We start from the raw sequence: 12,116 nt of genomic DNA on the forward strand, positions 1-12,116 counted from the left end.
AAAAGAAAAGAACAACTTCATAGTTGCCCAGTTTAACCTTTATTTTTCATTTCTCACAATTTTCTTTTTTAAAAAGGGAAACACTCCATTCCGTCCGAGGCGTCAGGTAGGCGAGGTGAAAAACCTCCTCCCCGGCCCGGGGCGCTCCACACTGAAGGGAGACGACGGTTGGGATGAGAGTAGGCTGTCGGGCAGCGGCGCCATTTGCCTCTTACTTTCCCACGTTCCCGCCGCGACTCGGAACGCTGCCCATCTTCACTTCGGGAGACGTCAGCGGGTCGAAGAATCGAGCTGAAACGCAACGAGAAAGCCACGGTTGTCACGGAGTGTGCCCTCCCTCAGAATGGGTGGCCGGACGTACCCGGTCCTCGGGCTACGTCGGCGCCTCCGCGAGACGATGGCGGCGGGACGCCGAGGAGCCGTCTCCAGTAGTCCTCGGGGAGTGACAACAAGCCACAAATAACCTGCCAAAGATTAGGGACGGAAGCACGGACAGACGCTGGAGTCTCCGGGTGGAGGGAAAAGGTAAAAAGTGGCCTGACCTTTGGCTGGGCGTTGGTGTCCCGCACGATGGTGGACGGCGACGGCTCGGCCACTCCGTGCCCGACCAGCGTGGGTCCAAACACTCGCGAAATGTTATTCCCGTCCATCTGACAGCGAGGACTTTGAATCACCCTGAAAAGTGCACAGCGGGTCACGTGTCACGTCACGACTGCGTTCTCGGCTCCAGAGTCTCGACGGAGGAGATGGACAAAGGACTTGTGAAAATGAAGGACGAGGAAGGCCAGCGTGTCCCTGTTGGGCCCGGGAAGCTCCGATACGGCCCGAATCATGGCGGTGGAACTCTTCTGCTCGTCGACGATCTCTGGCCAGACGCCCTTTCAAAGTTAGGACCGAGAAGAGAAGAGAAGTGCCGGGGCAGGCCGGGCTCGGCTGCCGTACCCGTGGCCGCCGTGAAGGTGCCGTGGAGCTTGAAGGTAACCAGCGGTTCTTCCAGCTTCCTCAGGAAGTCTTTGAGGAGACCGCAAACCACGTGGATGTCCGCCACGCCGCCGAGCTGCAGCTGCGCCCGAGGGGCCGAGAAGCCGTCGCGCAAGCTCTTGATCTGACGCTCGCTGCCGGGAACTCTGTAGAGGCCTCGCTGGAAAGGAGACAAACGTCCGCACCCTCCGCTTCGGCAACATGCCCGGCAGTCGGGAACGTGCCCGGCAGTCGGGAACGTGCCCGGCAGTCGGGAACGTGCCCGGCAGTCGGGAACGTGCCCGGCAGTCGGGAACGTGCCCGGCAGCTGGCTGGCTCACCTCCTGCAAGCCTCGCCTCTCAATCTCTTTCACGCACTGGACGATGAGCGCGGGAATCCGGGGGCGCTCGGCGGGAGCGAAATTCTCCAGCGAGGCCTGACGTGCAGAGGCGGACGTGAAAAGAACCGCCGGCGCATTCTCCCCAGAGCCCCGGCCGGAGAGACGGCTACCGTCGCCGGGTTGGGGTTGCAGGCCTGGCCGCATCCGGCTCTGCACTCGGGGTGACAAGCCACACGGCAGTTCCTGCACTTGATGGCCACCTTGCCGAAGCGGATTCTCTTCCCGCAAGGCGAGCACACCTCGGGGCGGATCACCTGGCAAAGCCGGCCCGGTTTCGGTGGCGGTCAGGCGGAGGGCTATCGATGGGAAAGCGGCAAAGTCCCTCACCGTCTTGGAGAGAAAAGCGTGACCCGAACCTTTCTCCTTCTGGGCTCCGGCGTGGTCTGGAGGAGCGGAAAAGCGCCACCGGCGTTAGACGGCACCCAACCGTCCCTCTCTTCACTGTACTCCACCGGCGCCGCCACGGCAGTGGTGCTCAAAGTCGAGGAGGGCGGCTCCATAGCATTTGACCTACTGACCTCCACCATCCCGGCCAAGAGCAATTTCCCAGGTGGGCTCTGCCATCCTCCTCTGGGGAACGTCGACCACGGATCGACCGTGACCTCCGGTCTCGGTCGCCGTGAGCCCTTTCTTGTCAGCCATCTCCTCATTCTGGGGTGAAAAGACAAGCCGGAAGACAAGGTGGTGAAGGATTGCGGTCGGGTCGAGTCGGTCTCTGCAACGGTGCGCCGCCGTAGGCAGGTCCCACCGAACTCTTATCGCGGCTTGTGACTTTTCTCACCTTCTCCGCAATTAGGGGCTCCTGCGGCTCGGCGGAAACAATCTGGCTTCGTCCCGACTTCATCACGGGTGCGGCCAGCGGCAGACCCATGGACGAACGCTACGGAAGTGGCAGAATATCAAGGTTAATGCCGGGGGAGTGGGTGAGGTGCGCCCGGGCTGCAGGAGTCAGCCTAATGCAGGGTCAGGGAGCCTCTGGGGCTCTCTGCCAACCTTTTAGCTAAAGAAAAAAGGGCACCCATTTTCATGTGTTTGGAAGCTAAAATGTCCCTTGTGTATTTTCATGTGTTTGAACTTTTAAATCGTAATGACATTTGAGAACAGGTACCCCTACTGGCCGTCTCTGTCTAAAAGGGTTAAAGACCCCCGGCCTGACCCGAGTCCAAGTCATCGAGTGACAGGTGGCCATCGGTGGAAAAGCACGAGAAGCTGTCGACGGCGAGCCTACCCTCCTTTCCCGGGCTCGGGAGTGCAGAGGTTTCATCGTAGTGGCGTCCAAGTCCTGAAAGCACCCAAGCCTCCCGTTAGCCGGAGTCCGGCCTTCCGCTGGGCCGCCTCGACCGCGGGGCCTCACCACGTCGTCGTCCGTGCGATCGTAGCTGATGTCGGAGTGCGACAGGAAGGACGACTCGTCGATGGCGGACAACCTGAGGCCACGGGATTTGTTAGACGGCGGCCGGCTGCCGGCCGGGGTGCTTGACTTTTACCGTTTGCCGCCACGGCGCAATGTCTTATTTGCGCCTCTGTGTTCAAAGGTGGCCAAGAGGGATTTCTGCTCTGCGTTCAAACAGGCGCTGGATTTGCTGTCGTGAACCAGGATGTCGCACATGAGCTGCATCTGCCTCTGCTGTCAAAGGCGGGGTGGGGGCGGGGCGGCTGCCGTCAGCGACCTCGGCCGGCACCGGGGCACCCGGGCAGCCCCTCGGCCACTCCCGCCGGCACCCGGGTGGCGGCCCCTCGGCCACTCCCGCCGCCACCAGGGCGGCCCCTCGGCCCCTCGGCCACTCCCGCCGGCACCGGCCGGAGACTCACCAGGTACTGATAGTCGCTTTCCACCTTGTAGCGTTTCCTCATCTCCACATCCAGCTGGTTGCGGGCGTGCTTGAGTTTGACCTCCAGTGCCGCTTTGGCCACGTCCGACTTGACAAGCAGCTCCTTGTATTTCTTCAGCTCCATCTCGGCGTGCAGCCAGAGCTTCCTGACACTCTCAAAGTTTTTGGCCACCTCGATGAACTCTGGAACGAGAAGATGAGGGCCCCCGCACCATTCGTGTTTGGTCAACTACGCCGGGGGCAGGACGCCCGCTCACCCATCTCGGCGCTGGTCGAGTTTTCAAACGTGGCGATCCTCTGGACAAAGAGCGCCACGAGCTCCTTGGTGACGAGCGGAGGCTCCGCCATCCCCCTCGGAAACGTACGGACCAGCCGTGTCGGCGCCGGCTACGCCGCTAGAGGAGGAACGATGCCAATTGTTTATGGGAGGGCTTGGCAAACTTTTCCACCGTGGGCCGCAGTGGGTGCGGGTTTTCATTCCAACCCATGGGGAGGGCACCTTTTTCACCAATCTGGTGTTCTACAAATGCAATCAGCCGATTGCAGTCAGGTGCTGCTCCTGGTTTTCTGCAGAAATCTCATTGGTCAAAGTGTCTCTGGTGGATCGGTTGGAACGAAAAGCTGCCCCCACCCTCCCACAGCGGCCCTCGAGGACCGCTTTGCCCACCCCTGGAGTTTATGGCTTCCAAAAAAAAAAGGCCTGGCTTTCAATTGGGCAAGACGATTGGCGCGTGTGGTCTCGGCTGGGAAAAAAAACTCCCATCGTCACGCACTCCAAAAACCACGGAGAATGCCAAAAGGGGCAATGACGGTGAATGTCCACTTGGAGCAGTCAAAAGTTCTGGCGATAGCGTCATAGTGACGTCATAGCCGAGGATTCTGGGATGAAGGAAGCGACGGTAAAAGAAGAGTAACAACATCCAAACGCGAGCGAGAGCACGCCCAAGCCCAAGCCAACAGCTGAAGGCTACCTACTACACGCACGCACGGACGGACGGACGCTCGCTTGCATTGACGGACGGACGGGCGGACGGACGCTTGCTTGCATTGACGGACGGATGGACGGGCGGACGGACGCTTGCTTGCATTGACGGACGGATGGACGGGCGGACGGACGCTTGCTTGCATTGACGGGGGGACGCTCGTTCGCTCGCATTGACGGAGGGACGCTCGTTCGCTCGCATTGACGGACGGACGGACGCACGCTCGCATTGATGGACGGACTCGTCGAAATGCACCGCGCCATCCACGTGACAAAGTCCACACGGCGTCGCTTCGGGCTTCATGACCAAGTGAACGCGCGCACAATGCATTGTCGAAGGTTCCCTATTGGACTGTGAGTAGTGGCTTATGAGCAACTGATGTCATCGTGGAAATGCCGCTTGTGTCGCTTCTACGAGTTGTAGATGTTCTAGACGTGAGCCTCCGCGGCTTGGCGCTGGCTTTCCTCTTCCCTCAGTTGTCCTAGAGCAGGGGTGATCAAGCCACAGCACAGGCTTGGTTAGCCGACGCCGTTCCGCTGCCGCCGGCCGCTCTCGCCGTCCAACGTGCTCACCTTTTGCGGAGAAAACTCGTGTTGATGAATGTTGCCGACAGAAGACAATCTTTTGCCAGGTGACAACTTTGCCCGGAGACGACCATCTTTTGCCGGGCGGGAACTTTTTTCGGGCGAGAACTCTTTCCGGGCGAGAAATTTTTCCGGGCAGGAGGATCTTTTCCGCCGGCGAGAACTGCGCCACCATGACCGGACGACCGTTCCGGCGTTGACCGGATCGCCCGCCTGCCTAAGTGTCGGCCCGATCTGGGAATTCGACTTTCCCATCGAAGGTAAAGCTGTGACGTTGAAATGTCAATTTGTCCATTGAACTCGAGACATTTTTCTTGAGCGTGTGTGCTCTCGTTACATACATAAAGCTAGCGGTCAAGTTGCTGTATTTTCCCTGCTATTTTATATTATACTTTATTTTATATTATATATTTTACGGGTAGGAGGCTGGAGCCCATCCAAGCTGACATCGGGTTAGCTTCGAATGTGCGTTTCTCGTCCGCAGGTACAAATGTTGCCCTTCCCCGACTGACGAGAGACGACACCCATCCCGGTCAAAATGTCCAAACGAAACGCAGGAGGGCGGGCCAAGGGGGAGAGAGCTGATGCCGCCGCCGCCGCCGCCATTCAAGCTGTCAACGAAGAGCTGAGAGCCAAGCTGATGGCCATCCAGTTAGAACTTCAGCAGGAGAAGAACAAGGTGAAGTCCTCAAAGGCCGGCAAAGCAACTAAGCGTGCATCAAGTCACACCGTCTGCGCCGCGTCAGGTCAGCCGTATGGAGCGAGAGAAGAGTCAGGAGCTGAGGGTGGAGCATCACCGCGCCGCCATCGCCACGACGGAACTCCGAAGCAAACTCCACGAGGAGAAGCAAAAAGAGTTGGCCGTTACCCGGGAGACGCTACTACGGCAGCACGAGATGGAGTTGATGAGAGTGATCAAAATCAAAGACGGAGAGATTCAGCGACTCAACGCTTCGCTCCTGGCGCTGAGGGACGGCTCCCCGGATAAGGTGATCTGCCCGCCCGCTCGGCTTAGTCCCGCCTGCTTTCTCCCATCCATCCGCCTGCTTTCTCCCGCCTGCTTTCTCCCATCCATCCGCCTGCTTTCTCCCGCCTGCTTTCTCCCATCCATCCGCCTGCTTTCTCCCGCCTCCTTTCTCCCATCCATCCACCCGCTTTCTCCCATCCGCCTCCTGTCTCCCACCCACCCTGAATGTTCCGATTCACCCCACCCTGCCTCCCCCGGGCGGCCGCGGACCGGCGGTTTGATCCCATCTGCGTCTTTGCGCCCCTTCAGCTGAGGAGCGCCTTGCTGGCAGAGGCAGAGGAGACGCGAGGGATCTGGGAGGCCGAGCGACGTCACCTCCAGCGGGAGCTCCGGGAGCAGCGCGGCGCCAAGAGGAGCGCCGAAGACGCTTTGGCCACGGCCCGGCAGGCCGACCAGTCCCGAGCGGCCGAGCTTCGGTCCACTCATCAGGAGGAGCTGAACAGAACCAAGAGGGACTGCGAGAGGGAGGTCCGTCGACTGGTACGCGCTCACTATGAACTCGAACTATGGCGGGGGTGTTGTGGGTCGGGCTGGATTTTGGGCCAAGGCGTCCAAGAACTCCTGGCGTAAACCACACCTTTGTATTTTTGTTTTTTTTTTCTAGATGGATGAGATCAAACTCAAGGACAGAGCGGTCAGCGTGTTGGACAAAGCGCTGGGGCTGCAGGCCGGCCACGCCCACCGTCTCCAACTGCAGACTCAGGCTGCCGAGCAGCAAATCGCAGCCCTGAGAGACGCGCAGAGGGCGGGATTCAAGCACACCGGACACGTGGCCGACCTCGGCAACCCCCCTCGGACGGTAAGGGCAAGGCTCGGGCCTCACCGGAGGAGACGTCAGCGGGTCGCTCACGTGGCGCCTTGCTCTGCCTTGCTCCAAGGCGACGACGGACGTGTCTGGAGACCCCGTGTCTCCGGCGGACATGACGAGGCGTCACGCTTATTTGTGTGTGCCTGCAGTCTCTGGAGGACGGAGACGGGCGACGCTCTCGGCTGAAAATTGCAGAGCTGGCCGCCGTCGTCAGGAAACTGGAGGATCGAAACGCTCTGCTGTCCGAGGAACGGAACGAACTGGTAACCGGCTCGCCGTCGCCGTTTGGAGCGGGGGAGCCGACCGACGGAGGTTGCGGCGCTAGGGGGTGCGCGGCTCACCTCCTGCCCGTTCCCTTTTAGCTGAAGCGCCTGAGAGAAACAGAAAGTCAATTTGTTCCCCTTCTGGACAAAAACAAGCGCGTGAGCAGGAAGAATGAAGAGCTGTCGCTCATGCTGAGTCGCCTTGAAAACAAACTGCGCTTTGTCACGCAGGAGAACATGGAGATGTCCAGCGTGGTAAGTCCGCTTGCCAGCCGGCGCCCGATTGAAGGTGAGAGAGAGCCTTAGGGTCAGTCGCCAATAAGTCAGCGGAGAAGGCCTGTTCTCCGCAGAGGAGGCCCAGTTCGCTCAATGACTTGGACCTCCGCCACTGCAGCGGCAGGCGCGGTTGGCAGGACTGCGAAATGGACTTTCTACGCCTTCAAGTTTTGGAACAGCAACACGTCATCGATGACTTGTCTAAGGTCCGCCGGCCTTTCCGCCTTCCTCGGCATTGATGGATTTGCCCGACTCGCTCTGAGATCATTTGTGAATGTTTGACAGGCTCTGGAAACGGGGGTGTGTGTCGGAAACCTCACTGTAAGTTGGCCGGCTAAAGCAGACGCCGTGACCTTTCTGGACGAAGGTCCCAACGCTATCCCCCTACCTGCCGACAGGAGCGAGATTTCTCCTCACGGTACGGACGTCAAGATCCGCCCGGGAGGAAACGAGCCGTGCGATCGAGCCGGGTGAGACCACTGCCCGTACTTTTTTTTGGACCTTACCTCCCATTGGCTCGGTGCACTGCCCTCCATCTATTGGATTGGTTGTTTGGTTTTGACAGTATTTTGCACTTGGGCCTAGTGCACACCTGGACAATCTGGTCCCCCAGGGCCGTTGTCGTTGCAGGTTTTTCTTCCAACCCATTCAGCACGGACAATTGAACTAACGCATTTACTGGCATATAAGGCGCACGCTTGAAATTGCCTCAAAATGGTGAAATTTGACAGTTTCTCGCATAAGAGCCGCCCCCGACTAACAATTTTCACCTCCATATTCATGGTTTCAATAGGGAGTACAAATGTGTTACTTTGAAGAGAAAATCTTGTGAAAAACAGTCGCACGTGGTCTTTCTGGGTTACTGTATCAATCAAAAGCAAATTCTGATGGTCAATATCATAAGTGATTCATCCACTGTTTGTTTTTCTGAATGCAAAACGGAAAATAACCAACACATTTTAAACGTTACTTTGCCGACATCTACTGCGCGTGTTCGCAGGTGATAGAAACGTTTTACGGATACGACGACGACGTGTCTGCGGATTCCGACGGATCGTCCCCGTCTTTCCGTACCGACAGAACCCCCGACACTGAACCCGATGAGGTACGCGTGCTCCGCCGTTCCCCGTGACTCGCACACCTCCGGGCGATAAAAAGTAGCTCCGGTCGTCGCCTGGTTTGAATTCCATTATCTCTGGCGATGAAGTCGGGTTAGGTTTACTTCTGGTGCTACCGATTCTGGTATTAGTCGTGTCTTGCAGGTGTGCGTCGGCGAGGAGGCGGAGCTTCGCTACCGCCAGCTCACGCAAGAGTACCAAGCGCTGCAACGAGCTTACGCTCTGCTAACCGAGACCAGCGGGGGGATATACGACGCCGAGAAGGAGATAAAGGTGAAGGCACCCACCCCCCGTGTTAGCATGTTGCTAAGGCAGCCGACGTTTACTCTGGGTTCTTCCTTCCTAGACTAGAGAACAATTGGTGGCTGAAATCAGTCAAAGTCAAACCAGAGTAACAGATCTGGAGGCGGCCCTGAAGCAACAGGGCCAGGTAAGCGGGCGCGCCGCTGACGCTGCCGTACAATGGTCGGCTGTACCATCTTGATGGGCCTTCAGGATGTCAAGTGGGTGGAGGAGAAGCAGTTGTTGTACCAGAGGAACCAGCAGTTGATGGAAAAGGTCAATCTCTTCTCTTTCTAAAAAAAAAAAAAAAAAAAAAAAAAAAAAAAAGAACCTCCTTAACTCGCCATCACTTCTACTTGGGTCTTCTTCCCTCAAGTCGCAGATTACCCTAAGCCTAACTCGGAAACCCCGGATGCAGTGTTCAAACTCCACGCCTGGGGAATCAGACCCGACTCGCCCCTCCCTTCTTCTTGCAAATCTGGCCCCATCTGCATCCCTCTTAGCTTTTCTTGGATGGCACGCTTTGAAAATTCCCGATTGTCGTCATTGTCGCTTGGAAATGCAAAGTAATTGCACTTCCACAGCAGTCTTTCATTGGCTTAGAATTTGGAAAACCCGTCTAGTTTCATATTTTGTGTAGACGCGATACAATACGGCGGTCGTACTTTCTGGTAGCTACGCAGTCACAACGGTCCTCACGGGGAACGCCCAATAGCTCGGCGGCCGGCCCGCTTCCCCCCCAAAAAAGGAGGACCGATTCCTCCACCTGCCACGGCGTGGGATCATTTGTTGGAGCCCTCCTGAATCTCTTTGCCCGGCCACTTTCTAGGTGAAGCAGATGGAGGCAGAAGGAGCGCGCCTGCGTGATGACATCCAGGACGTCAGAGACCAAAACGAACTGCTGGAGTTCCGAATCTTGGAGCTGGAGGTGATGGGACCGGGCGGCGCGGGGCGGGGCGGCGCGGGGCGCCGCGGGGCGCCGCACGCAGACGGCGTCATCGACGGTGTCTGACAAAATCGTTTTTCGCCTCCAGGAGAGAGAGTGGTGGTCCCCTGGCATCAAGTTCCAGCAACTCCATTTCCCAGACAGCCTCAGCCCGTTGCAGATCCACTGCGAGGCGGAGGGCGTGACTGTACTTACGGCCGGCGTCCCGTGACCCCTTCCGCGTGCCGTTGGCTCACTCTCGTCTTTCACCAGGACATTGTCATTAGTGATCTGATGAAGAAGTTGGATATCCTGGGAGATAACGCCGTAAGTGTAGGTTGAGCTAGATCCGTCCGTATCCAACCTGGCTCCCGCCGCGTTTGCTGGAGATGTCGCTTTGGCGGAAGGAGTAGGTATCGCTCAGTGTTTGGCTGTCGTTCTGTAGAATCTGAGCCACGAAGAGCAGGTGGTCGTGATTCACGCCAGGACCGTTCTCACACTTGCCGAGAAGGTGAGCCCTCCCCCAACAAACACACACACACACGGCGCCTAGACGCACTCACTCACTCACTCACTCACTCATGAGAAAACAGCATGCAAACCACCTAATTTCCCCAGTGGTTGGAATCCATCCAAGTGACAAAGACGGCACTGCGACAAAAGATGTTGGATATTGAAAGTGAGAAGGTAAGCGTGCCTCTTCTGCCGAACGACGTCGAGCCGGTCCTGCCGACCTGCCCGCAAACATTTTAATGGTGTGCGGTGCAAGGACTTGTTCTGCAAGCAGAAGGGCTACCTGGACGAAGAACTGGACTTCAGGAAGCGCTCCACGGACGAGGCTCATAAGGTAAGCCCTCTTACCGATTTTTATGCTTAAGGTCGGTGAAGTTGTTAAGAGTGGCCCGGCCGGGTGTGCGCACACAGAGGATCCTAGAGCTGGAGGCCATGTTGTACGAGGTTCTGCTGCAGCGGGGCCCGTCTGATACGGACGGGCCAGAGGTAAAAGACGCCGGCGTGAACGAGGTACTGACAGACGAGCAGAGGGAGGTGCTCAGAAGCGCCACGGACCAATGGAAGCGAGCTGTAATGGTGGAGCTGAGGGAACGAGACGCTCAGATCCTCAAGGAGAGGATGGAGCTGCTGCAAGCCACGCAACAGGTCAGAGGTGGCTGCAAAACAGCACTGCACGCACACGCCCCTAAGCACTCGCCCGCATGCACGCACTCGCCTGCATGCACGCACTCGCCCGCCTGCACGCACTCGCCCGCCTGCACGCACTCGCCCGCCTGCACGCACTCGCCCGCCTGCACGCACTCGCCCGCCTGCACGCACGCACGCACGCACTCGCCCGCCACCTTTCCTGACTCTAGCTTTCATATTTCTCGTCCTAGCGGAACAAAGACTTGGAAGAATTCATCGAAGCTCAGAAACGGCAAATCAAAGAGTTGGAGGAGAAGTTTCTCTTTCTCTTTTTATTCTTTTCTTTGGCCTTCATTCTGTGGTCTTAACGTCAGCCGTGTGTGGAGCGGCCGAAGGAGGGAAAGCAGACCCGAGTAGAGACTGCGGCCGACAGTTGAGATTGAAGCCAGCAAATGGAGCCGGGCCCGAAAGAAATGCTCAAATGCTGACATTTCACAATGCTGCCACCAGAAGTGGTCCGACGTGGCCATGTGCGGGTCTCCTTACCGATGGCGTTCTGTGTTTCTCCGCTAGAAAGAAAAGGAAGCAAACTTTCAAGCTTTCTCTGGAGCCCATCGCAACCGCAGCCCCTCTACACAGCTTTCCAAAAAGAGGTTGTGGATTTGCTCCTGCACACACACAAACACAAACACACACACACAAACACACACACACACACAAACACACAAACACACAAACACACAAACACACAAACACACAAACACACAAACACACACACACACACACACAAACACACACACACACACACACACACACAAACACACACAAACACACACACACAAACACACACACACACACACACACACACCTGAAGCAGCTGTGGAACGACTGACACGTCCAAGACACAGAAGCTAGCTGAGGCTTATAGGGGAAAATGCTAAAGGTCATTCTCCACCGCCGTGAAAAACAATACCACAGTAGACTGGAAGACTGGCTGAGGGAAAAAAAGCCAGCAAATTTCTTATCACTTTTAATCAGGTAGAAGGATGGACAAGTTTGTAGTCATAGGTGGTTGCGTGACCCTTAAAGCAGATGGTTAGATATGTTTCATCCTTATGGACAGTAACATTTTCCAGGGGCTCCTTAACCTTTTTGAAATAAAATGACTTGTCCAATTTACTTGATTATTTGAACTGAAGTTATTGGGTTGTTGTTGGTGTTGTTTTTACCGCAGTTCATAACACAAATGTCAAAATAAAATATTTTGCATCATGATTTGCTGCTTGATTAGTATTATACACAAATACATTTTGACATGTTGGGCTGGCTAGTTAGTACATGATCAGGCATATCATGGATTGGGGGAAAAAATGAAACCAGCACAATCTGTCCTGGCCTTCCAAAGCGATCAAAAGTTCCTCTTCAAAAATGATTAGTCTGACACCCCTGCTCATTATTCTTATGCTGGTACTAGAACTACATTTTGCTGATCTCGCAATGGAACTTGCGTGCGTGGG

General features: G+C 56.6%; 2 protein-coding genes across 8 annotated transcripts; one reads left to right on the forward strand and one right to left on the reverse strand.

Moving 5' to 3' along the window:
• Positions 1–20: 20 nt before the first annotated feature.
• LOC144211363 (rac GTPase-activating protein 1) lies at positions 21–3,806 on the reverse strand. Of its 2 annotated transcripts, none has more exons than XM_077738543.1 (16): positions 3,451–3,806; positions 3,174–3,376; positions 2,849–2,985; positions 2,716–2,788; positions 2,590–2,643; positions 2,143–2,241; positions 1,880–2,012; positions 1,689–1,744; positions 1,472–1,615; positions 1,302–1,397; positions 943–1,141; positions 760–865; positions 543–675; positions 362–464; positions 216–291; positions 21–151 (listed from the first exon to the last, which is right to left on the reverse strand). In XM_077738543.1, exons 1-16 carry the CDS (start codon positions 3,539–3,541, stop codon positions 103–105), a joined length of 1,752 nt encoding a protein of 583 aa, XP_077594669.1. In that variant the 5' UTR covers positions 3,542–3,806; the 3' UTR covers positions 21–102. The 2 variants fall into 2 exon arrangements, with proteins under 2 accessions (XP_077594669.1, XP_077594668.1); XM_077738542.1 differs by having other exon boundaries at positions 2,849–2,988.
• A 240-nt stretch (positions 3,807–4,046) lies between these two features.
• jakmip3 (Janus kinase and microtubule interacting protein 3) lies at positions 4,047–11,860 on the forward strand. 6 transcript variants are annotated; one of them, XM_077739028.1, is made up of 23 exons: positions 4,047–5,020; positions 5,245–5,439; positions 5,507–5,749; positions 6,037–6,267; positions 6,392–6,586; positions 6,745–6,858; positions 6,958–7,017; positions 7,090–7,113; positions 7,194–7,340; positions 7,420–7,455; positions 7,533–7,604; positions 8,135–8,239; positions 8,397–8,525; positions 8,599–8,682; positions 8,748–8,810; positions 9,364–9,462; positions 9,569–9,667; positions 9,733–9,792; positions 9,905–9,970; positions 10,078–10,146; positions 10,229–10,306; positions 10,384–10,617; positions 10,851–11,860. In XM_077739028.1, exons 2-23 carry the CDS (start codon positions 5,299–5,301, stop codon positions 10,965–10,967), a joined length of 2,466 nt encoding a protein of 821 aa, XP_077595154.1. In that variant the 5' UTR covers positions 4,047–5,020; positions 5,245–5,298; the 3' UTR covers positions 10,968–11,860. The 6 variants fall into 6 exon arrangements, with proteins under 6 accessions (XP_077595154.1, XP_077595155.1, XP_077595153.1 ...); XM_077739029.1 differs by having other exon boundaries at positions 7,209–7,340; XM_077739024.1 differs by having other exon boundaries at positions 4,048–4,529; positions 4,653–5,020; positions 6,958–7,113.
• The last annotated feature ends 256 nt before the right edge of the window (positions 11,861–12,116 follow it).

Source organism: Stigmatopora nigra, chromosome 18 (genome assembly GCF_051989575.1).
Source record: "Stigmatopora nigra isolate UIUO_SnigA chromosome 18, RoL_Snig_1.1, whole genome shotgun sequence".
Taxonomy (NCBI): Eukaryota; Metazoa; Chordata; class Actinopteri; order Syngnathiformes; family Syngnathidae; genus Stigmatopora; species Stigmatopora nigra.

Bases quoted from the DNA above. Each gene is read 5' to 3' on its own strand.
- LOC144211363 (XM_077738542.1), bottom strand. From the start codon at position 3,541: ATGGCGGAGCCTCCGCTCGTCACCAAGGAGCTCGTGGCGCTCTTTGTC. The intron at 1,398-1,471 runs GTAGCCGTCTCT...TCTGCACGTCAG, and splicing joins GCAACCCCAACCCGGCGACG to GCCTCGCTGGAGAATTTCGC. The intron at 1,142-1,301 runs GTGAGCCAGCCA...TCTCCTTTCCAG, and splicing joins AGAGGCGAGGCTTGCAGGAG to CGAGGCCTCTACAGAGTTCC.
- jakmip3 (XM_077739024.1), top strand. From the start codon at position 5,299: ATGTCCAAACGAAACGCAGGAGGGCGGGCCAAGGGGGAGAGAGCTGAT. The intron at 8,683-8,747 runs GTAAGCGGGCGC...ATGGGCCTTCAG, and splicing joins CCCTGAAGCAACAGGGCCAG to GATGTCAAGTGGGTGGAGGA. The intron at 9,463-9,568 runs GTGATGGGACCG...TTTCGCCTCCAG, and splicing joins TCCGAATCTTGGAGCTGGAG to GAGAGAGAGTGGTGGTCCCC.